Source organism: Mus musculus, chromosome 6 (genome assembly GCF_000001635.26).
Source record: "Mus musculus strain C57BL/6J chromosome 6, GRCm38.p6 C57BL/6J".
Taxonomy (NCBI): domain Eukaryota; kingdom Metazoa; phylum Chordata; class Mammalia; order Rodentia; family Muridae; genus Mus; species Mus musculus.
In genome coordinates this window covers 69,591,385-69,617,920 of record NC_000072.6, presented here as the reverse complement: position 1 = coordinate 69,617,920, position 26,536 = coordinate 69,591,385, and the positions used below count along the sequence as shown (strand labels likewise).

The 26,536-nt window shown below is 36.4% G+C and overlaps 2 pseudogenes, 1 gene segment (V, D, J or C) and 1 further gene; 1 reads left to right on the top strand and 3 right to left on the bottom strand.

The window, feature by feature from the left end:
- Positions 1-26,536, bottom strand: part of Igk (immunoglobulin kappa chain complex) — a 3,171,119-nt gene that overhangs the window by 1,108,834 nt on the left and 2,035,749 nt on the right.
- Positions 498-873, bottom strand: Igkv13-54-1 (immunoglobulin kappa chain variable 13-54-1; annotated as a pseudogene). The gene is given in 2 exon segments: positions 498-708; positions 835-873. Coding segments are annotated over 2 exon segments (250 nt in total).
- On the top strand, positions 10,120-10,646 carry Igkv4-55 (immunoglobulin kappa variable 4-55). The segment is given in 2 exon segments: positions 10,120-10,168; positions 10,344-10,646. Coding segments are annotated over 2 exon segments (352 nt in total).
- On the bottom strand, positions 17,659-18,035 carry Igkv13-55-1 (immunoglobulin kappa chain variable 13-55-1; annotated as a pseudogene). Its single transcript is given in 2 exon segments — positions 17,659-17,869; positions 17,987-18,035. Coding segments are annotated over 2 exon segments (260 nt in total).

Below are 26,536 nucleotides of genomic sequence, written 5' to 3'. Positions count from 1 at the left end.
CATGGCAGACTACAATAACAAAGACTCTCAGGGCATTGCCATATACACATGGCATAAAGACATATACATAAGTAAATAAAAAACAAAGTTCAAAATAAGTTTTCTCTTGCTAGCTTATGATGATTGGTCTCACTACAATGTGGAATAAATGTTTATATTCACCTACAAAAGAACTCACCCAACACACTGTTATTCCATGGCAGTTTTACATTCATTATTAGAAAAGTAGGCTAAATGACATTTATTCCATCCCTCTTCAGCCTGGACATCACAATCTCATATTCTTAAAGAAAAGCTTCCATTATTTCATAATCCCAGAATTTCATGAAAATTCACAGAACAGGGGGGCTTAGGCACAACCTCAAGCCATCTAATGTATAGCACTTGTCTTTCATTAGAGAGAACACAACCCATTTTATTAAAATTCATTCGTATTTGTAAAGGTGTCCATCTACTAGGACAGATGAAAAATAGAAAAGAATATGAATCTACAAAATGATCCACTACTTCTAACCCTTGAAGGAACCCCTGATTTCAACCTGAAAGTGTGGTATACGAGGAGTTTAGGAGCATTCCTTTGTTTCTGCTGATATCAAGCTAATGATATAGTAATCTCCTAACTTGTCATGTAATTAATACTGACTCTCTTCTCTACATATGCAGTTGAATAGGATGGGGATTAGGTCACCTTGATGCCAAATATCATGCTTGTAATTGGAATCATACAAACAATATATTGTTTAATCAAGACAAAAAGGACTTTACTGAAGTTCCAAGTGATGATTGCAAATGGTTAAAGAATACCCATAGTCATCCTTCAATACCTGGGATCCAAATCAGCAAGAACATCAAAAACTGGGAGGGAGGCTTTATGGCTGTACTGTGACCAGACATTGATTGACTCCTAGATAGGGTACAATAAGACAAACAAAAAGTTCCAAGTGAGAAGAGTGGACCAAACAAATAATCAGGGCCTGGGAAGGGCTAATATTTCTTAGAAACTCTATTATGCTGTGCCCGGGTCTCCCATAATAGAACAGAATATTGAAAAAATTTGCTGCCAATTATTTTTGCAAATGGGAGACCTTTATATAAAAGATTCTTTGATACATTTTTAGCATTGAAATAGATACTGGCACTGGTGATATTTCATTTTCTCCTTTAGATGAGTAATATGAAGAGAACAAGTGTTTGCAACTTGAACTCTTACTCTCAAATGTTTATACTTATAGCACTTCTATCAGGAGGATGTCAGCTCACTTATTCTACTAAATAAGTCATCGGGGCAGGGAAGTGGCGGGCGGGGGGGGGGGGGGGGTTGGAGACTGTCTTTTACCAAGTGTGCACTAACCCAACCTAGCCATTTGAATATCCCTATAGTGAATTTTAATTTTTAATTTTTATATCATTTGTTGAGCCACCTTGGGAAAATGTACAAGTTTTATTCTTACTAAACCACTGAATAGACTACAATGTATTTCTGGTTTGGAGTTTTTACTTCTGTTCAAAACCTGTTTTCTGCCATTTATGAATATTGTCCACAGTTCCTTAGTATGTGGGGCAAGTAGTGATACTGGTGACTTTAACAAATTATCTTTCTCCAGGGCTGGAGAGATAGTCCTGAATTCAGCAACCACAACTCAATTGGAAACTCACAACTCTCTGTAAATCCTTTTCCAGAATATTCACCATGTAAAACCTTCTTTTGGATTCCTTGGACTATGAATACTACGCATAGTCATTTATGCAAGCAAAACAACTATGGACATAAAACAAAATGAGAAGTTTTGCCTCCTTCTTTAATTATGGAACATGAATTAATATAATATGAACACCCAAGTCTTTTCCAGAATTCACTCTGGATCAATTGTCTCCAAATAGAATGGGGAGTAAGGTCCTTTTTCCTATAAATTCCCTCAGCTTTCCTCTGTTCTGTATCATGTTCTTTAGGGTTCAATTTATAGAAATCAGAGATTTAGGAAGGACTTACTTAGTAGACAATTCTTAAAACCCTATCTCCTTGGCTGAGGAGAAATATTTTCAGTTTATGATATTGCTGTGCATCATAACCACTACACACATTGAAATTGGATGCAGCAATCCGACAGAACAGAAGAGTTGGAGAAATATTTATTTGCATACTTTGGGAATCTCATAAATAAATGAAAGTGGATGCCATTATATACATGCAGAGGACATGGTAGACACCTGTGAAGGGCCTGTGCATGTTCCTTCATTTCTGTGGGCTCATGTGATCTTTGTTCATGTTGATTAAGAGGGCTTTGTTTCTTGGTGTTTCCATATTTCTGCCTCTTCTTTCTGTCTCCTCTGGGTTCTTGGAGCTCCAAGAAGAGGGATTTCATTCTGACTTCCCACTTAGTACAGAATGTTTACAGCCCCAGCTGTGCTAAGTTCTTGGGACTACAAATTCTGGGACCCTGCTTCTTTCTCTCTCTCTCTCTCTCTCTCTGTCTCTCTCTGTCTCTCTCTCTCTCTCTCTGTATATATATATATATATATATATATATATATATATATATATATATACATACATATACACATATACATATATATATATATATATGTATGTATATATATATATATATAATATCGAATCTATACTCCATGATTACCTGTTAAAATAATGCTACATATTAATTAAATTCATATGTGTTCTGTTTATGGTATAATCTAATGATAATCCAAGATTGCTAGTAATCAACATCAAATTCCCTTTACCTCTAATTCAATGAGGCAGTATATTCTTACAAATTCTTTTTACTCGATCATATCATGTAAATCTATTCAATTAAATTTTGTGCTATTGAAGGTTGGGGAGTAGTAAAGTAGCAGAATGATTGCTTTTGAACTTAGTAGAACCAAGATGAGGGTCAGTAACAAGTGCCTAGTAATTGATGTCTAGAGATCCATGTGAGATTAGGCTTCTACTCCCACAAATAGAAAACTGAACTCAGTTTTGGGACATTTATTCTGCCCTAATTTTGTTAATGGTCTCATGATGTTTTGATCTTGTCTATGCTATCTTCACAACTATGCATGAATCTTTCTTACCTATGTATTTCCTTGATCTGTGACAACAAAGTTTAAAAGGAAGATTCATCTTTCAGTTGAGTGAAAGAGGCATTCGGCTTTCATGAAATGAGAATTTGTGTAAAACTCACCTAAGAGAAAAAAGAGAATCACCATTTCCCAATTTTTAGTTCCAGTGTATTATTTCTTGAGTATATTGATGAGATTGCTCCCCAATTCATTCTTAAGTCCTCAGGTTTGAACATAATTAGCATCAACAGTTCACAGTGTGAGCATAAGCAACCCTATGCTGAGTCGCCCCTGTAGAGCTGCCCAATGCTTGGCGAAAGGAAGCAAGTGTGATTGTTTATCCTAAAGGGTCTACAAAGGTGCTCTCTCAGCAGTGTTCTGCGTCATGTTTATCTGCCATTTCTGAAGACAATCTGTCTTTAGGACTGTCTCTTTCCATAGCTTTGCTGACATCAAAAGGTAACAAATTTCAGAGAAGTGATTAGGGTTCTCAAAAGGGCTTAAATAGGAAGCATAAACACCTATCATCACAACCCAAAACTTAGAAACATGTGCAAAACAATAATGTAATAGCTATGAATACTAGTTTAAAGATAAATGAAAAGTGTAAAATCGAAGAGAAAAATACAGAGTGGAAACAGTGACAGTCATTCTGAAAGGGGACATGGGAAAGAAAAGGGACAGGGAGGTTTTTGCTACAGATAATGTAAGTCCAAACTAGGAAATAGACAAAGAAAACCTAGAGCTATATTGATGGGTAAAAAGGTTTTTATTAAATATTAGGAGTTGATGTGTTGGTTTTTCCCGTAGTAACAGCAGTGAATAGAATGAGTAGAGGAGACCAATAATTTATGCCATGCACACTGGGAAATGCCATGCACTCAAATCAAGTCTGCTTGACAGGATGAAAAGTCTGTAAGCACTCATGAGGAAAAGAGTTTCAATGAAACTCACCTCCTGGAGCTTTGGCATTTTCATTTACCCACATACACATACCCCATTCCCGCATTAGTCTGGTGTATGGAACTATGAGCTTTCTTTTAATATTTTATTATAAATGCCTTTTAAGATTAAATTCTGATACAGTTAAGTCTCCCCAGTGTTCCAAGATCACAGAAACTTGGAATCAGGCAAGAATGCAGTAAGGTAGTTACCTATTCAGTAACTAATTAAGCATTACAAAAGAGGGAACCAGTAGCTCAGAGCTGGTCTCCAGAGAATTTACTAAGGACAGTAGCAAATAGCACCCAAACAAGGGAATACCATGAAAGAGCCAAGGAATCCCACTGAGAAAGAAATCTTCAGTACAGTCTACATTGCATATTAGAAGCAAATCCTTGAATTCTTCTGACAAATGGAGATTCTCCAGTAACTTAAATGTTACACTCATATAAGAATTTAGCAAGGCCTAGGAATTAGGGGGATTGTGATATTGCATTATTCATGAGGCCTGCCAAGAGCAGAACCTCCTGGTGCTGGCCTTCACAAGGTTCAAAGGTATAACACTAGAGTGAAATCCTTACCTCTCACTAAGCTGACCTTAGGTAGGACTGCCTTATCTTTACTGTAAACATTTTCCTGGTTTCTGTAAATCCTTTTGAGGCCATTCCTTTGTTTTGTGTCAGGCCACTTCAATGTACTTTGGCTGCTGTGACTTCCTACCCCTTGTATTTTCTGTACTATATAAGACTGGTGTTCACTTTGTGAGAGTACATTCAGATTCTACACAATCTCGCATGTTGGTCTGTCTGCCACCCACTGACACCTTGTCCACATGCCCCAGAGACCTGTTCCACACAGACAAAGGGACCCAGAGGGCCTTCAGCAAATTTAGAGTTAACCTGTGTATTAGAATGAAAGCTTATTTTTCCAAATTTCTATAATTTGAGTTTCACACAACTACACAGCAAATTATTATGTCTATCATCATTTCCTCCCTCTTATACTTTTTTATCCATGTAATACAACCATCTTCCCAAATTTTCACATATTTCTCTCTTATAATCTACTTACCCTAGTTAGTGATATCCACATGAGCATTTATGTGGTTCTGTCTTCTGAAACATGGTAACCCTATGGTCACTTTTAGTACCAGAGAATATTATTATATTCTCTAATACTAAAGGTTCTCGATATCCGGGAAACACTATAGCACTAATCGCTCAGTGTAGATTGAGTCCTGGAGGTGAACTTGTCATCTAGATCAAGATTTTGACTGCCATGATCTTGCAGATAGATAATGACTCCTTTTTGAGTTCACTATTACAATAGCCACATTGTATCCAGAGGACAGCATTTCACAGGTCTCCTATTTTCTGAGTTTTACATTTAATCTGCACCTATTACATGACATTTTCTGAGACTTGAGATAGAGATATAAGCTAGATGTTCCATATTAACTTAAGCATTCAGGTCTGAGTGTGTCATCATTCTGACTAGTCATGTATTTCTCCATTAACTTCTGATTAATTGAAAAACAAGCTTCAATAACCAAAGTAGACAAGAAATAGAGAAACAAAATGCCTGGACATTTGTATGATTACATAATATTTCAATAACCAGAGAGTATTCATGTATTATAAATTGTTGTCACACCATAGAATGGTTGATTTATCAAGCTTTAGTCTCTTATTAGCAGTTACTTTGTCCATAGTAACTTGATTCTGTCATGGTCTGTGTCAAAAAAGTGTCTTCTATTCATGAATACAGTACTAATATGAAGTTTTATTGAGAACCTAAGATAAGTTGCAATACCCCGTATTATTTTGATATCTTTATATTCAGATCATTTTACTAGGAGAATGATTATATCAGGTACATCATAGCAGCCTGAGAAGCTGGAGGATTCTCAGGAACCTTCCATCAGAAAAAACTCAGAAAATCACTTTCCTTATTACTTATGTCATTTGAGGTAAAATAAAGTCGAAAACACAGAGTTTGAATACAGTCCTGTTTTACTGATCCTCCAGGGGTTCTATTCTAGTTAACAGTGTTATTTTGCCTACTCTCAGAATTTCCACAGTTACACCATAATTCTTTATTTAGGTGTAACTAAATACCATGAAGTGGAATACCATGAAGAATTACCATTTAAATGTTTACATGTATTCAGGAGTCATCTTTGTTCATGTACTGTTTATGCATCAGCCATTAGACCACCTGAATGCAGCTTCTCTGATGTTTCTAGGAGACACAGTCTGCCTTAGGGTTTTACTTCTCTGAACAGACATCATGACTAAGGCAGGTCTTATAAGTACAAAATTTATTTGGGCCTGGCTTGCAGGTTCCGAGGTTCAGTCTATTATCATCAAGGCAGTAAAATGCCAGCATCCAGGCAGGCATGGTTTGGGAGGAACTGAAAGTTCTACTTCTTCATTTGAAAGCTGCTAGCAGAATACAGGCTTTAAGGAATCTCAGATGAAAGCCTTAAAGCCATACCCACAATGTCCCTCCTACTCCAACAAGGCCACACCTCATTGTGCCACTCTCTGGGCTGAGCATATACAAACCATCACACTATGTTAGAGCAAATCTCCAATTTCTCTGGCTCTTAAAATATTTTTCCCCACTCTGAAATGATTTTGAAAAAATATAAAAGCAAACTTCTAGGCCTTTAGGCCCAGTCTTAGGAATGTGACCTCTGTGACTAAATGTTCCAAGGTATGCTAATCATAAAACAGATAACAACATTCCTCCACCGACCCACTTCCTGGGTTCAAAAAGTGTTCATTCAAAGAATGTGCTATTTTTAGGGGCTCTTAGAAACTGTCTTGAGAGATAACCAGAACAATTACCAGGTATTCCTTGTGACTCTTGTGACTTTGCACTTCCATGGGACTCTTAACTGGTATCTTTGGTATTTTCTAACAAGGTCCTCCCCACTTCCTTGGTTGCGGTTTCTTCCTTTCAATACCCCCTTACTCAGCTACTCAGCCCCATGGTCCTCTACCCCTGCGTGGTGTATGACTGTGGGCCCAAGAGCTATCTTGAATTAAAAGTCCTCTTGCAGTTTGCAGCAAGACTGTTTCATGTGAGTGATTTGGGATGTCGCCTCTCCTGAGTCAGAACGTGGGAGAGTCCTCACATTGTGGGTCTGTCAATTCCTGGGAAATAGGTGCAGAAAGTATGTTGTAGTTGGATAATTTAGGACTGGTCACCACATAATCTCCTAATATCTGCATTTTGATAATTTATGGAGTATTTTTAGAGTAATAACATCTGTTGCAAAGAGAATTGCACATCAAATATCAAAACCATATGAATTAAACAAACTTTACGTATGAGTAAAGGTAATAAGTAGCCATGAATCAGAGAAAGAGCAAGGAGTGTATGTGGATTTGTATGAATGGAGGAAAAAGTAGTGGCAAGCAGTATGTGGCTATGTTATGATTTTTAAAAGGTAAGAAAATGAGTATAATTTATCTTAACCTATTTCTTCCACCTAATTCAAGACCAAAGAGATGACAAAACTTACCAAAATAAGAAAAGAGATAAATATTTCAATAAGAAAAATGTGCATTTATTGTGCTCCATAAGCCCCTTTTAGAAATCTGTCCCTCCTCTAAGAATTGAAAAGTAGAACCTATCCAGGTGGAGAATCTCAGTGAGGCCTATACAGTTTAGATGGTGTTGAAATTATAGAGATATTCAATATAATGTATCTTAATATACTAATACTATATTTGGTAGTTCAGGAAAGCAAAATTTTCCATTTATAAGGCTACCAAATTACTGCATTTTTCAACGTAAACCTGAATTCAAATTACAAGTATTTAACATTTTCTATACCATTGTATGTGGTATCACTAATCTTCCTTGATTCTGAGCAGTAGCAACAATCTGTGACTCTAAAGTAGCTACATGAATGCAAGAAGACATCACAATGTGCCATCAATTTAAAACATCATGGCATATTCTACAGTTTGTTATATTATGGCTTTATAATAAATGACTTTATACCATCAAGTTCTATATTATTGTATCGTTTTGTAATCTCACTTTATCTCAGAGAACATTTTATATCTCTGTTTTTTCATTTCATGAAGCCATGAAATGTGGTATAAGTGTGAATGTGCCTGTGTGAACACTATTTTATTTATGTTTGTAACGAATTAAATAAAGAATCACCACATTTGTCATAGTACTTTTTTTGTTCTAAACATACTACTACTTGGCTCACAGTACTGTAAATGTAGTATTTCCTCTAGACTTCAAAGTGGATATTTTACAGCCCTGCTTTCACTTTGGCTATCTTAACAGTAGATGGCAGCACAATCACATTTCTGTTTTTGTTTGTTTAGCTTTAAAAAAAATTATTAGATTTTATTTTTTTACATTTCAAATGCTATCCCAAAAGTCCCCTGTACCCCGCCCCCTGCCCTGCTCTCCTACCCACCCATTCCCACTTCTTGACCCTGTCGTTCCCCTGTACTGGGGCATATAAAGTTTGCTGGACCAAGGGGCCTCCCTTCCCAATGATGGCTGACTAGGCCATCTTCTGCTACATATGCAGCTAGAGACACGAGGTCTGGGGGTACTGATTAGTTTATATTGTTGTTCCATCTATAGGGTTGAAGACCCCTTCAGCTCTTGGGTACTTTCTCTAGCTCCTCCATTGGGGGCCCTGTGTTCCATCCAATAGTTGACTGTGGGCATCTACTTCTATATTTGCCAGACACTGGCATAGCCTCACAAGAGAAAGCTATGTCAGGGTTTTGTCAGCAAAATCTTGCTGGCATATGCAATAGTGTCTGCTTTTGGTTGCTGATTATGATCAATAAGACAAAAAGACCACCAATAGATTGGGAAAGAATTTTTACCAATACTAAATCTGATAGGGCACAATCATACTTCCATTCAGTCACTAACACCAGCCCTAAAGCTCTAATTACATAAGATTATAAAACAAGAGTTACTCTTTTTTCTACAACCTCACCAGAATCTGCATCATCTGCTTTTTTTTTTTTTTTTTAGCCATTCTTAGTTGTGTGAGATGGAATCACAGGGTTGTTTTGATTTGCATATCCCGGATGACTAAGGATGTTGAACAATTCCTTAGGAGCTTTTCAAATATTTGGTATTGCTCAGTTGAGTATTCTTTGTTAAGCTCTGCATTCAGTTTTTTTAAAAGGGTGTCTGGTTCTCTGGAGTCTAACTTATTGAGTTCTTTGTATATATTTCATATTAGCCCTATATCAGATATAGTATTAGTAAAGTTCTTTTTGAAATCTATTGGTTGCCATATTGTCCTATTGACAGTTTCCTTTGCCTTATAGAAGCTTTGCAATTTTATGATGTCCCATATGCAAGTTCTTGATCTTAAGGCATAAGCTATTGTTGTTCTGTTCAGGAAAATTTCCCCTGTGCTCATGTGCTCAGTATCTCTCAATACATCTATCTATTCACAGATTCTCTCAGTTGTTTTTCATAATAGTTGAATAAAAAATGGAAGAAGTCTTTCATGAAGGGAGGAATGTGAAATCATTCCTAAGATCTAGAGACATAGTCATGCTTCATCATGGCTATGCAGACTTTAACATTATAGGAAGACAATTAAAACTTTATCTAAGGTAAATTAAAACAATTTTTAAATAAATTGTTTTATTCACTTTCCAACACTATATTTTCCTCCTTCTCCTACCAGTACCCACTCTTTCAAGTCCTTCCCCATTCCCTCAGTCTTTGTTATAAGTAAAATATTTGATCTAACTTAGACTTAAATTTGCAGACTCGGGGGCTGTTGATCTTTATAAATAAATGTAATTTATTTTAAAGGTGCTCTCAGATTTTCTCAGGTAATAAATCGAACAGGAATTAAACAGTTTCAGGGCACATGAAATACTGAGAATGGTGATTATTCAGAGTAGTTTTAGATGAGTGCATCTTCATGAATCTCCAGCCCATATTCTCCCATGTGTTTATCAGTTAAGAACTGACTAGACTCTATCTTGCTATTTGCATATTACATTTTCAGTAACCACAAATATCTCACAGTTGGTTTATAGCAAAGTACTTATGAGAATAGTAGTAATTAGCTAGGGACCAAAGTTCAAAGACAAAATGGATTTTCAAGTGCAGATTTTCAGCTTCCTGCTAATCAGTGCCTCAGGTAACAGAGGGCAGGGAATTTGAGATCAGAATCCAACCAAAATTATTTTCCCTGGGGAATTTGAGTCTAAAATACAGTTTTTTCATTTTCTTTCATCTGAATGTTGGGTGGTATAAAATTATTTTTGTATCTCTATTTCTACTAATCCCTCTCTCTCTATTTTGCTTTTTTCTAGTCATACTGTCCAGAGGACAAATTGTTCTCACCCAGTCTCCAGCAATCATGTCTGCATCTCCAGGGGAGAAGGTCACCATGACCTGCAGTGCCAGCTCAAGTGTAAGTTACATGTACTGGTACCAGCAGAAGCCAGGATCCTCCCCCAGACTCCTGATTTATGACACATCCAACCTGGCTTCTGGAGTCCCTGTTCGCTTCAGTGGCAGTGGGTCTGGGACCTCTTACTCTCTCACAATCAGCCGAATGGAGGCTGAAGATGCTGCCACTTATTACTGCCAGCAGTGGAGTAGTTACCCACCCACACAGTGATACAGACTGGAACAAAAACCCTCTAAGTCCTTAGGGTCTAGCTACTTCCTCCAAGAAATAAACTGTGGCCAGTGGTTTGATTGCAGTAGTCCACACAGGGTGTTCTGCTTTACAATGTCATTTGCATATTTAGATGAATGTCTCTATAATATTCCACTGTACTTCAGTGCTGTTCTCAAATAATCTACATTTCCAGTGTTTATTTATTCTCAATTTTTGTTCTGTTTGTTGAAGACAAGTGTGGCAGACTATTTTACTGGTGGTCCCCATGATCCTTTATATCTAGTTTCTGCTACTTTCACTGATTTTAGAATATTCTTAGTTTGTGGTTTTTCTTCAGAATATTCATTTGTGCACAATACACTGCTTTTGTTATCCTACAAAAAGTAGTATCCATCCTAATATATTTTCTGGTTTTTATTAGTACACCTTCTTTTCCACTAAATTGTCCTCTTAATATGTGCTTAAATATTTTTCTCTGCAAATTAAAAATGAAAAATTAATGACAGGCATGTATATTTTCTTTCTTTTCTCATCACAAGTAATTGGACCACTCCACTAATAAAGAAACCTGGAAGGCAACAGAGAACTAATAAATGAACATTAATTCTTTATATCTATCATCTGTCGGTCTGTCTGTCTTTCTGTCTCTCTGTCTGTCTGTTAATCCATTTGTGTGCATTACCTTAATATGAATAATTAAAATCATAAAGACATTCTAATATTATAAATATTGAAAGACAAATTATTTAAAATATTTGTGTTGTCAATATTAAATTTAAATTACAGTTTAATTTAATTTAATTTACACTTAATAATAACAGGAATAATTATGTAATAGTGTATTTTCAATTTTCCAATGCAATGTGTTGGTATGAAATCCATCAGACACAGTTACCAGCCTCTCTGTCTCCATCTATCGAAGAAAGTGTCACACCATCACAGGAAGTCAAGATATTAATGTGTATTTAGCACATTATTTCTATAATTTGTCAAGAAAACTTTTTCAGAATCAGTTGTTTGACTTTTAGTCCTAGGAAAGAAAAGACTGCATAAAGAGGATCATAGGTTTATGATCAGCCCTAACTGCACAGACAAATGCTGGTCCAAGCAAAATCTATACACATCTAAACCAAAAAGGAAACACTTTTACATTTATGTGTTGTCAAACACTACATGAAATTCAGTGCTTGGAACTTTTTTCTGGTTATTTCTATGCGTACTGTGGTTGTATGAATAAGAACGGACATCATAGTTTCATATATTTATATATATTTCAAATATTTCTTAGTAAGAAACCCTATTTGATAGGATTTGGAGGCATGGCCTTTCTGGAAAGTGTGTCACTGCATTAGACTCTGAAGTTTTAAAAGCCTAATCCATGCCCAATATTTCTATTTTCTGGTCACTTCCTGATCCAGATTCCATACTCTCATCTCTCATGTCTGTCTTAGTGCAGCCATGATCTACAATGTGAAGATAATGTACTAAACACTAAGCAGGTCCCAAATAAAGGCTTTCTTTGGGAGAGTTTTTGTGGTTATGTTTTCTCTCCACTGCAATATAATACAACCAGAACATCCAGTGATGTAGAATGATCACTAGAATATTTTGAATCATGAGGCATCAGTGAATCAGCAAGTCAGTTCTCCATTTCCTCACTTGCTCTCGTGTCTTCTAGAAGAATATTTGTCAGGATCTTTTTTCCTTTCTATGATGTTCTATGGACATGCTTAATGACCAACCCTCCCACGAGATATCAAATCAGAAAAGGAGGATTAAATGTTCATTGAAACCTGTAGAAAGACATGGTCAGGGAAACAGACTAGAAAAGCACCCACAAAGATGCTGTATACACCTAAGTCCATCAACATCCCACCTTCAATTTGTAGGGAAATGTTGAGAAAATGGGTCAGAGAGCCTACATTATGAGTTTCAGGCAAGACTTGATTTCTTGTGAAGCACATAATCAAACGAACTTTGCATAAGTATCTCTATGCATCATGAACAAGCCTTTGGATATTAAGAATTTAGATTCTAGGGTTAATAATTTGCACAATTTCTTCCAATTATAATTATATGTCATTAGATCTAATAAAAACTACTGTTAGGTCAATAAAACCAATTAGTGAGGGCTAATAAATATCCACCTTTATTTCATGAAGTAAAGTAATGTCGTGTCTAAACTAGGCAGCTAAAGATGAGGAGATTCTAATTTTCCCATTTTGATGGAAACTCATTAACTATATTTTGATAGTTGTTTATTGTCTTCATGAAATAGAATCACAAGGATGCCTAAGATACCCTAAGGCACTAATCAGAGGATGTATCATGATGTATGAGATACTTTTTTTTTTTATGTTTGGTTGGTTTGATTTTGGTTTTGGCTTTTGATATTAAGGAGAGAAGATTTAAGGAATGCTCAATTACCCTGGAATATCTGATTATTTTAATACGCAGCAACACTCACTAACTCCTACAAACCCATGACAAAAAAAATCACAGGTGTCTCTAAGTTTTCACTCTCATGTGGAGCATGAAGTCTATGTTACACATACAAGAAGCTTCCCTAGTCCATAGTCTCACATAGCTGGTGTCTCTAAGAGTTTTATTTCTCCCATCATTTCTTCTACCATAAATTTGCCATACGAGAGTTTCATTTTCTTTCACAAGAAGACAGTTTATCAATTATATGTATAATATATGCAAACATTTATTGACACATATATAGTGGCCCATGTCCAATGAATCCTAGTTATTTAATTCCATTAATGTTATTTGTCAAATAGTAGTTAGGGATTTTGATATGTAGAGTTCATATTGAAATGATATAGTAGAATTAATGCAATCATAATGGTTCACAATTAACTAGGGCTTGCAGTCATATTCAGAAAAGGGCTGATAAGAAAGGAAATGCTGAGTGAAAGATTAGGGCTTTGAGTACAGAATATATAGGGAATCTTAAGGATGCAAAATTAGTATATCGATTACTCACTTTGGCCTTTGGAGGGACATAGTCCTTCTGAATCCTTGATTTTAGCTCAGTGAGATTATATTTTCACCTTAGGAACGTATCAACTAAGTATTAACTTATTAATTTGTAGACTTCATGTTTTTACCAATGTAAACTATGAATTTCTGTTTGTAATTTTAATTGTTTTACAAAATATTGGTCTTGTTTAACTTCAATGATTAACAACATTCTCTATTACTAACTAAATTTTAAATATAAACAGTGGGTTTTACCAGTTACGTAGCTGTCTTGTTCAATGTCAGTCTATTATTTCTAACACCCCTCATGTCTTCCTTGCAGATAAACCCACTCATCTCTTCCATTTTGATAACTTTCTGTTCCTATCATTTTATCTGTGGCCCTTCATGGTTGTCTTCCTCAAGCTTACTCACCATTATCTCTTAGAGATTTGATGCTTGTAGTTGTTGAACTTGTCGTGTGTGAACACTCATGAACAAAGTCCTCTAGAAAATCATTAGGATTCCAATGTAAATTCAAGCTTATGATACATTTTGTATTCCTTTTTGAAGATTAGTGTAAGGTTTTCATGAAGGTGTCAATGGGAAGTTGTTGTTCAAGGAGATCCAAATGTGGCACGATGACGAATGTCAGTATCCCCTGCAGATGTACTTGGAGTAAATCTCCATGTTTTTATTTGTAAAGCATAAATGCCCAAGGCTTCACCTGAGGGTTTCTATAGCGTTTGACATCTTATTAATAATCATCAATGATGACGAGGAAGAAACTCTTGATTGAGTTCTTTCCTCTTGATTCTCTCATCTTCTCTGCAAGGTTGGACCTTAAAAGTGGACACCCATTGGGAGCTCTTTTTTGTTTTTCTTCCAGTCCAGATACTGCTCATATACTAGAGTTTCATACGAATAAGAAGAAGGCACCAAAAAGATTCAATTCCAAAAATTAATATTAGGATATGTATTCTACCAAGTGTGGAATATTAGGTTGAAGTAATAATGGATTGTTTGAAATACATCCAACAACTTTTCATAATGAACTCAATTTCTTTTCTTTATAAAGACAACTCTACTTATGCAACCTACTTAAATGAATGTTCAGAAGTTGCCTGTAAAAATGTTCAATAAATAATTATGCAAAAATACACCCAAGGAACTTTCATTATTGTGTAAAAACCTAAATGAAAATAGTCAATTTTTTGGATTGTTTTACTACACTTTTTATCATCTTTAGAATGATGTCTAGCAAGCCGTTGCCCATAATTCTAGTCACATAACTACATAAAAGATGAAAACAGAAATAAAATAGAGGATTCCATTCTAGCCAATACAAAACATGTATTCTTTTGGAAGACTTTTTCCATTTGTACAAAACCTTGAGTTTCTAATAACTTCTGGTAATATGAGATATGAATAATTGAATATTCATGTTTCCCTAAAGAAACCCTATTACCTGAACATAGTAAGTAAGTGTGACTTATTCATGTCACCAGCCTGTATGACTAAGTTTTTGGTGAATTGCCCTTACAGTTCTATATCATTAACATGCAATGGATTTGTTACTTTGTCCTGGCATCTATACTTTATTCACCACTAAAATAATAACCATCTGAAAGGATTCTTTTATGTATGTTCCAGTGTTTTCTCCTTGTTCTGCTAATTAGATGAGTTAGAAACCAAGATACTCTTTCTGAATCCATATGTGGAAACAAAATCACAACTATGTAGACATCCTTAGCTTACCTATGAGAAAATCAAGTTAACTGTAAAAGAGCCCACAAGAGCAGCAAATCTAGACTGTTTCTCTTTACCTGGTTCTTTCTGTTGTGCCAGAAAATTTGGCAGTAGATTTCTGAATGTAGCTCAGCCCACATATGTCTGGTGAAAAAGTACCATGATGAGTTTAGGGTTAGAAAATGTCAGTATGAATACTCATTTAATTGAGAATACTTGGCACTAGAAACTTCAATTTTGTTGTAAACCAAAATTTGAATATTGTAACAATTAAAAGTGGGAGTAAGATTAAGGAAAACAAATTTAAAAATGAAACTCATTAGAATACTTAGCTCAGGGCCAGGTGTGGTGGCACACACCTTCAATGCCAGCACTCAAGAGGCAGTGGCAGGTGGATTTCTGAGTTCGAGGCCAGCCTGTTCTACAGAGTGAGTTTCAGGACAGCCAGAAATATACAGAAAAACCCTGTCTCAAAAAAAAAAAAGAAAGAAAAAGAAAGAAAAAGAAAGAAAGGAACAAAAAAGAGAATATTTCACTCAAAGGAAAAAGCATGGTGGAAGGTATGCATCACGATATGGAACATTGACAACATAGATCACTTTGTAACTGGCTCTGAATGATCTTTGATGCAAAATTATTAGGATAAACATAATATTTTTAAAAGTCTTCGTATTGTGTACAATCTCCTCCAGTCTGCACTCTGAAACTTGCAATATTTAATCACGTCAAAATTTGTTCAAGTGAGACTATGATATTTATTCAAAGGAAGTATAAATTCTCAGGGTTTTTGTTTGTCAATTTGTTCTTCAAATGTCCTTAAATATGTTGCTCATAAGTGTAACCTTATGTCTCTAAGATTTGTTCACTAAAATGGTCCTGGAATTCATTATTACAATTAACTCTGAGTATTAATAGTGAGCTATAGTTCAGTCATATGACCAGCCACTTTCATTCATTTCCTATTATAAACTATTTTTGACATGTACACTACAGAAAGTGCTATTCATCACATTTAATAATACAGTGAAGAAGGGTGGAAACAGAAGGTGTCTTCTTATAAGGACATACTTAAGTTTTAACTTACTGTTATTTGCATAGTGACCCTTAGCGATTCCATACTTCTTACAGTTAATACTCTTGCCTCCCCAGAGGCCCAACAGACTGCCTTGAGTAGAATAGACCTCTCAAAACAACAGAAAATTTTTATTTCATCTCTGTGGTCTTTGTTCCTATTTGGCTCACAGGAGACTGAAAAAAGGGATAAAGGACTTCTTGAGACTCCCTCTCCTACAAGATGCCTAAAGGATAACAGAAAATTATGTACATCTATCAATGTCCTGAGAAATTTTTATCCAGTAAAAAACAAGTCTTCTCCTAAAATTAGTTTCGTTTAAATTTATAATTCAAACACACACACACAAACACAACACACACACACAAACCATGTGGACACATACAAACATACATAATCAATGTACACACACATATATACACACAAACCATATATCCTAAATAGCACTATTTTTATATTATATAAATGAAAAAGAGCAATGCCTTAATCTAGTGTTGTGATAGCTTGGCTGTATATAATGGGAACAAAACAAAACTGTCAAAAGAAAAGATTCATCACGTTTATTAAACAAGGGTTCTTATTCAAGCATGTGCCAAAGCATATTAGAAAATCTCATTATTTACAAATACTATTGACTTCATTTATGGTGTAGTGAGATTAGTATCTTAAACCCTAGCTAGAGAGGCCTTACCTCATTGCAAATCAACAGGTATATATCTACATGGCAGACCACAATAACAAAGACTCTCAGGGCATTGCCATATACACATGGCATAAAGATATATACATAATTAAATAAAAAAAGTTCAAAATAAGTTTTCTCTTGCTAGCTTATGTTTGTTGGACTCACTACAATGTGGAATGAATATTCACATTCACCTACAAAAGAACTCACCCAACACACTGTTGTTCCATGGCAGTTTTACATTTATTATTAGAAAAGTAGGCTAAATGACATTTATTTCATCACTCTTCAGCCTGGACATCACAATCTAGTATTCTTAAAGAAAAGCTTCCATTATTTCATAATCCCAAAATTTCATGAAAATTCACAGAACATGGGGCCTTAGGCATAACCACAAGCCATCTAATGTATAGCATTTGTCTTTCATTAGAGAGAACACAACCCATTTTATTAAATTTCATTTTATTTCTAAAGGTGTACATCTACTAGGAGGGATGAAAAATAGAAAATAATATGAATCTACAAAATGATTCACTACTTCTAACCCTTGAATGAACCCCTGATTTCAACCTGAATGTGTGGTATACGAGGAGTTTAGGAGCAATCCTTAGTTTCTGCTGATATCAAGCTAATGATATAGTAATCTCCTAACTTGTCATGCAATTAATAGTGACTCTCTCCTCTATATATGCAGATGAGTAGGATGGGGATTGGGTCAACTTGATGCCAAATATTATGCTTGTAATTGGAATCGTAGAAACAATATACTTGTTTAATCGAGACAAAAATGACTTCTCTGAAGTTCCAAGTCATGATTGCAAATGGTTAAAGAATACCCATAGTCATCCTTCAATTCCTGGTATCCAAATCAGCAAGAACACCAAAAACTGGGAGGGAGTCTTTATGGCTGTACTGTGACCAGACATTGATTGACTCCTAGATAGGGTACAATAAGACAAACAAAAAGTTCCAAGTGAGATTTGTGGACCAAACCAAACAATCAGAAAAAAGAGAATCACCATTTCACAATTTTTATTTCCAGTGTATTGTTTCTTGAGTATATTGATGAGATTGCTCCCCAATTCATTCTTAAGTCCTCAAGTTTGAACATAATTAACATCAATAGTTCTCTGTGGGAGCATAAGCAACCCTACAGCTGAGTCGCCCCTGTAGAGCTACCCAGTGCTTGGGGAAAGGAAGCAAGTGTGATTGTTTACCCTAAAGGGTCTACAAAGGTGCTATCTCAGGAGTGTTCTGCATCATGTTTATCTGCCATTTCTGAAGACCATCTGTCTTTAGGAATGTCTCTTTCCATAGCTTTGCTTACATCAATAAGTGACACATTTCAGAGAAGTGATTAGGGTTCTCAAAAGGGCTTAAATAGGAAGCATAAACACCTATCACCACAACCCAAAACTTAGAAACATGTGCAAAACAATAATGTAATAGCTATGAATACTAGTTTAAAGATAAATGAGAAGTGTAAAATCGAAGAGGAAAAATACAGAGTGAAAAGAGTGACAATCATTCTGAAAGGGGACATGGGAAAGAAAAGGGACAGGGAGGTTTCTGCTACAGATAATGTAAGTCCAAACTAGGAAATAGACAAAGAAAACCTAGAGCAATATTGATGGGTAAAAAGGGTTTTATTAAATATTAAGAGTTGATGTGTTGCTTTTTCCTGTAGTAACAGCAATGAAGAAGGTGAGTGGGGGAGACTGATAATGTAGAGTCAATTTGTGCATTCAGATGAAAGCTTATTTTTAAAATTTTCTATATTTTTGAGTTTTACTTAACTGCACAACAAACTATTATCATGCTTATCATCATTTACTCCCTCTCATAATTTTAATATCCATGTAATACAACCATCTTCCCAAATTTCCATATATTTATATATTTATAACCTACTTACACTAGTTAATGATATCCACATGATTATTTATGTGGTTCTGTCTTCTGAAACATGGTAACCCTATGGTCACTTTTAGTACTAAAGGATATTATTATATTCTCTAATACTAAAGGTTCTGGATCTCCAGAAACCACTATAGCACTAATTGCTCAGTGTAGATTGAGTCCTGGAGGTGAACTTGTCATCCAGATCAGGATTTTGACTGCAATGATCTTGCAGAAAGATAATGACTGCTTCTTGAGTTCAAGACTGCAATAGCCAAATTGTGTCCAGAGGACAGCATTTCACAGCTCTCCTATATTCTGAATTTTACAGTTAATCTACACCTATTCCATGATAGTTTCTGAGACTTGAGTATGCTATATGTTCCATATTAACTTCAGCACTCAAATCTGAGTGTGTCATCATTCTGACTAGTCATGTATTTCTCCATTGACTTCTGGTTAATGGAAAAACAAGCTTCAGTAACCAAAGTAGACAATTAATAGAAAAACAAATGACTGGACATTTGTATGATTACGTAATTTTTCAATTACCAGAGAGTATTCATGTATTATAAAATGTTGTCACACCATAGAATGGTTGATTTATCCAACTTTAGTCTCTTATTAACAGTTACTTTTTCTACAGTAACTTGATTTTGTCATGTTCTGTGTTCAAAATGTGTCTTCTGTTCATCAATACAGTCCTACTATCAAGTTTTCTTGAGAATCTAAGATCAGTTGCAATAGCCTGTATTATTTTGATGTCTGCGTATTCAGATCATTTTACTAGGAAGACAGATAATATCAGGTATATCATAGCAGGTTGAGAAGCTGTAGGATTCTCAGGAATCTTCCATCAGAAGAAACTCAGAAAATCACTTTCCTTATTACTTATGTCATTTGAGGTAAAATAAAGTCGACAACACAGATTTTGAATACAGTCCTGTTTTCCTGATCATCCAGGGGTTCTATTCTAGTTAACAGTGTTATTTTGCCTACTCTCAGAATTTCCACAGTTACACCGTAATTCTTTATTTAGAGTGGAATACCGTGAAGAATTACCTTTTCAATGTTTACATGTATTCAGGAGTCATCTTTGTTCATGTCTTGTTTATGCATCAGCCATTAGATCACCTGGATGCAGCTTCTCTGGTGTTTCTAGGAGACACAGTCTGCCTTAGGGTTTTACTTCTCTGAACAGACATCATGACAAAGGCAGGTCTTATAAGGACAATATTTATTTGGGCCTGGCCTGCAGGTTCCGAAGTTCAGTCTATTATCATTAAGGCAGTAACAGGGCAGCATCCAGGCAGGCATGGTTTGGTAGGACCTGAAAGTTCTACTTCTTCATTTGAAAGCTTCTAGAAGAATACTGGCTTCAAGGACTCTAAGATGAAGACCTTAAAGCCATACCCACAATGTCCCTCCTACTCCAACAAGGCCACACCTCATAGTGCCACTTACTGGGCTGAGCATATACAAACCATCACACTATTTTAGAGCAAATCTCAAGTGTCTCTGGCTCTTAAAATATTTCTATCCACTCTGCAATGATTCCTGGGAAATAGGTGCAGAAAGTGTGTTGTAGCTGGATAATTTAGGACTGGTCAACACAGAATCTCCTAATATCTGCATTTTGATAATTTATGGATTATTTTTGGAATTGGAATGATTTCAATCTGTTGCAAAGGGAATTGCACATCAAATATCTAAATCATATGAAATAAACAAAGTTTGAATGTATGAATAGAGGTAATAAGAAGCCACAAATCAGAAAAAGAGCAAGGAGTATATGTTGATTTGTATGAATGGAGGAAAAAGTCATGGCAAACAGTATGTGGCTTTGTTATGATTTTTAAAAGGTAAGAAAATGAGTATAATTTATCTCAACCTATTTCTTCCACCTAATTCAAGACCAAAGAGAAAAAAGTCTTACCAAAAGAGATAAATATTTCAATATGAAAAAAGTGCCTTTTGGCAATCTGCTCCTCCTCTAAGAATTGAAAAGCAGAACCTATCCAGATGGGGAATCTCAGTGAGGCCTATACAGTTCAGATGGTGTTGAAATTAGAGAGATATTCAATATAATGTATCTTAACATACTAACACTATATTTTTTAGTCCAGTTAAGCAAAATTTTCCATTTATAAGGTTACCAAATTTTTCAATGGAAACATGAATTCAAATTGCAAGTATTTAACATTTTCTATACCATTGTATGTGGTATCACTACTTTTCCTTGATTCTGAGCAGAAGCAACAATCTGTGACCCTAAAGTAGCCACATGATTGCAAGAACTCATTGTAAAGTGCCATCAATTTCAAACATCATGGCACATTCTACAGTTTGTTATATTATGGCTTTATATTAAATGACTTTGTACCATAAAGTTCTACATTATTGTATCTTTTTGTAATCTCACTGTATCTCACAGAACATTTTATATCTCTGATTTTTTCATTTCATGGAGTCATGGAATGTGGTATAAGTGTGAATGTGTCTGCATGAACACTATGTTATTTATGTTTGTAATGATTTGTAGTAAAGAATCACCACATTTGGGCTCCAGACAACCTGCCACCTTCCTGGTCAGAGCACAGGTGTCCACACAGCCCGGGAGGCTTCTGCCTCACTTCCCGAGGGGGTCGCCTTGGTTCTGAGACCCTGAGGCCAGCGGTCTGCGGGTGAGAGTGTGGAACACAGAGGCCAGCAGCTTCTGGAATGGGCGAGAGCCACAGAGCCTCTGAGGCGGCGCCATTTTCGGCTCCAGACAACCTGCCACCTTCCTGGTCAGAGCACAGGTGTCCACACAGCCCGGGAGGCTTCTGCCTCACGTTCTGCGGGGGTCACCTTGGTTCCGAGACCCCGCGGCCGGCGGTCTGCGGGTGAGAGTGTGGAACACAGAGGCCAGCAGCTTCTGGGACAGGAAAGAGCCACAGAGCATCTGAGGCGGCGCCATTTCCTGCTCCAGACAACCAGCCACCTTCCTGGTGAGAGCACAGGGGTCCACCTGGCCCGAGAGGCTTCTGCCTCACGTTCTGCGGGGGCCACCTTGATTCTGGGACTCCACAGCGGGCAGTCTGCAGGCCAAAGCAACACAGCTTCTGGGAAAGATCCTGTTTTGGGCCTTCATCTTCGGCCAGGAGGAGGTCCAAACACCAGATAACTGTGCACCTCCCTGAAAGAGGAGAGCTTGCCTGCAGAGACTGCTCTGACCACTGAAACTCAGGGAAGAAAGCTAGTCTCCCTGGTCTGCTGATATAGGGTAACAAAATCACCAGAGGAACAATCTCTAAACAGAGACAACTATAACAACTAACTCCAGAGATTACCAGATGGCGAAAGGTAAATGTAAGAATTTTACTAACAGAAACCAGGACTACTCACCATCATCAGAACCCAGCACTCCCAGTTCGCCCAGTCCAGGGCACCCCAGCACACCTGAAAAGCTACACCTGGATTTAAAAGCATATCTCATGATGATGGTAGAGGACAACAAGAAGGACTTAAATAACTCACTTAAAGAAATACAGGAGAACACTGCTAAACAAGTAGAAGACATTAAGGAGGAAACACAAAAATCCCTTAAAGAATTGCAGGAAAACACAACCAAACAGGTGATGGAATTGAATAAAACCATCCAAGACCTAAAAAGGGAAGTAGACACAATAAAGAAAACCCAAAGTGAGGCAACAGTGGAGATAGAAACACTAGGAAAGAAATCTGGAACCATAGATGCGAGCATCAGCAACAGAATACAAGAAATGGAAGAGAGAATCTCAGGTGCAGAAGATTCCATAGAGAACATCGGCACAACAATCAAAGAAAATGGAAAATGCAAAAAGATCCTAACTCAAAACATCCAGGAAATCCAGGACACAATGAGAAGACCGAACCTACAGATAATAGGAGTGGATGAGAATGAAGATTTTCAACTCAAAGGACCAGCAAACATCTTCAACAAGATTATTGAAGAAAACTTCCCAAATCTAAAGAAAGAGATACTCATGAACATACAAGAAGCCTACAGAACTCCAAATAGACTGGACCAGAAAAGAAATTCCTCCCGACACATAATAATCAGAACAACAAATGCACTAAATAAAGATAGAATACTAAAAGCAGTAAGGGAAAAAGGTCAAGTAACATATAAAGGCAAGCCTACCAGAATTACACCAGATTTTTCACCAGAGACTATGAAAGCCAGAAGAGCCTGGACAGATGTTATACAGACACTAAGAAAACACAAATTCCAGCCCAGGCTACTATACCCAGCCAAACTCTCAATTACCATAGATGGAGAAACCAAAGTATTCCACGACAAAAACAAATTCACCCATTATCTCTCCACAAATCCAGCCCTTCAAAGGATAATAACAGAAAAAAAAAACAATACAAGGATGGGAACCACGCCCTAGAAAAAACAAGAAGATAATCCCTCAACAAAACTAAAAGAAGACAGCCACAAGAACAGAATGCCAACTGTAACAACAAAAACAACAGGAAGCAACAATTACTTTTCCTTAATACCTCTTAATATCAATGTTCTCAACTCCCCAATAAAAAGACATAGACTAACAGACTGGCTACACAAACAGGACCCAACATTCTGCTGCTTACAGGAAACCCATCTCAGGGAAAAAGACAGACAGTACGTCAGAGTGAAAGGCTGGAAAACAATTTTCCAAGCAAATGGTCTGAAGAAACAAGCTGGAGTAGCCATTTTAATATCGGATAAAATCGACTTCCAACCCAAAGTTATTAAAAAAGACAATGAGGGACACTTCATACTCATCAAAGGTAAAATCCTCCAAGAGGAACTCTCAATTCTGAATATCTACGCTCCAAATGCAAGGTCAGCCACATTCATTAAAGACACTTTAGTAAAGCTCAAAGCACACGTTGCACCTCACACAATAATAGTGGGAGACTTCAACACACCACTTTCATCAATGGAAAGATCATGGAAACAGAAACTAAACAGGGACACACTGAAACTAACAGAAGTTATGAAACAAATGGACCTGACAGATATCTACAGAACATTTTATCCTAAAACAAAAGGATATACCTTCTTCTCAGCACCTCACGGGACCTTCTCCAAAATAGACCATATAATTGATCACAAAACAGGCCTCAACAGATACAAAAATATTGAAATTGTCCCATGTACCAAATCAGACCACCATGGCCTAAGACTGATCTTCAATAACAACATAAATAATGGAAAGCCAACATTCACGTGGAAACTGAACAACACTCTTCTCAATGATACCTTGGTCAAGGAAGGAATAAAGAAAGAAATTAAAGACTTTTTAGAGTTTAATGAAAATGAAGCCACAACGTACCCAAACCTATGGGACACAATGAAAGAATTTCTAAGAGGGAAACTCATAGCTCTGAGTGCCTCCAAGAAGAAACGGGAGAGAGCACATACTAGCAGCTTGACAACACATCTAAAAGCTCTAGAACAAAAGGAAGCAAATTCACCCAAGAGGAGTAGATGGCAGTAAATAATCAAACTCAGGGGTGAAATCAACCAAGTGGAAACAAGAAGAACTTTTCTAAGAATTAACCAAAAGAGGAGTTGGTTCTTTGAAAAAATCAACAAGATAGATAAACCCTTAGCTAGACTCACTAAAGGGCACAGGGACAAAATCCTAATTAACAAAATCAGAAATGAAAAGGGAGACATAACAACAGATCCTGAAGAAATCCAAAACACCATCAGATCCTTCTACAAAAGGCTATACTCAACAAAACTGGAAAACCTGGAAAAAATGGACAAATTTCCGGACAGATACCAGGTACCAAAGTTGAATCAGGATCAAGTTGACTATCTAATCAGTCCCATATCACCTAAAGAAATAGAAGCAGTTGTCAATAGTCTCCCAGCCAAAAAAAAGCCCAGGACCAGACGGGTTTAGTGCAGAGTTCTATCAGACCTTTAAAGATGATCTAATTCCAGTTCTACACAAACTATTTCACAAAATAGAAGTAGAAGGTACTCTACCCAACTCATTTTATGAAGCCACTATTACGCTGATACCTAAACCACAGAAAGACCCAACAAAGTTAGAGAACTTCAGACCAATTTCTCTTATGAATATCGATGCAAAAATTCTCAATTAAATTCTTGCTAACAGAATCCAAGAACACATTAAAGCAATCATCCATCCTGACCAAGTAGGTTTTATTCCAGAGATGCAGGGATGGTTTAATATACGAAAATCCATCAATGTAATCCATTATATAAACAAACTCAAAGACAAAAACCACATGATCATCTCGTTAGATGCAGAAAAAGCATTTGACAAGATCCAACACCCATTCATGATAAAAGTGTTGGAAAGATCAGGAATTCAAGGCCCATACCTAAACATGATAAAAGCAATCTACAGCAAACCAGTAGACAACATCAAAGTAAATGGAGAGAAGCTGGAAGCAATCCCACTAAAATCAGGGACTAGACAAGGCTGCCCACTTTCTCCCTACCTTTTCAACATAGTACTTGAAGTATTAACCAGAGCAATTAGACAACAAAAGGAGATCAAGGGGATACAAATTGGAAAAGAGGAAGTCAAAATATCACTTTTTGCAAATGATATGATAGTATATATAAGTGACCCTAAAAATTCCACCAGAAAACTCCTAAACCTGATAAACAACTTCGGAGAAGTAGCTGGATATAAAATAAACTCAAACAAGTCAATGGCCTTTCTCTATACAAAGAATAAACAGGCTGAGAAAGAAATTAGGGAAACAACACCCTTCTCAATAGTCACAAATAATATAAAATATCTAGGCGTGACTCTAACTAAGGAAGTGAAAGATCTGTATGATAAAAACTTCAAATCTCTGAAGAAAGAAATTAAAGATCTCAGAAGATGGAAAGATCTCCCACGCTCATGGATTGGCAGGATCAACATTGTAAAAATGGCTATCTTGCCAAAAGCAATCTACAGATTCACTGCAATCCCCATCAAAATTCCAACTCAATTCTTCAACGAATTAGAAGGAGCAATTTGCAAATTCATCTGGAATAACAAAAAACCTAGGATAGCAAAAACTCTTCTCAAGGATAAAAGAACCTCTGGTGGAATCACCATGCCTGACCTAAAGCTTTACTACAGAGCAATTGTGATAAAAACTGCATGGTACTGGTATAGAGACAGACCAGTAGACCAATGGAATAGAATTGAAGACCCAGAAATGAACCCACACACCTATGGTCACTTGATCTTCGACAAGGGAGCTAAAACCATCCAGTGGAAGAAAGACAGCATTTTCAACAATTGGAGCTGGCACAACTGGTTGTTATCATGTAGAAGAATGCGAATCGATCTATACTTATCTCCTTGTACTAAGGTCAAATCTAAGTGGATCAAGGAACTTCACATAAAACCAGAGACAATGAAACCTATAGAGGAGAAAGTGGGGAAAAGCCTTGAAGATATGGGCACAGGGGAAAAAATCCTGAACAGAACAGCAATGGCTTGTGCTGTAA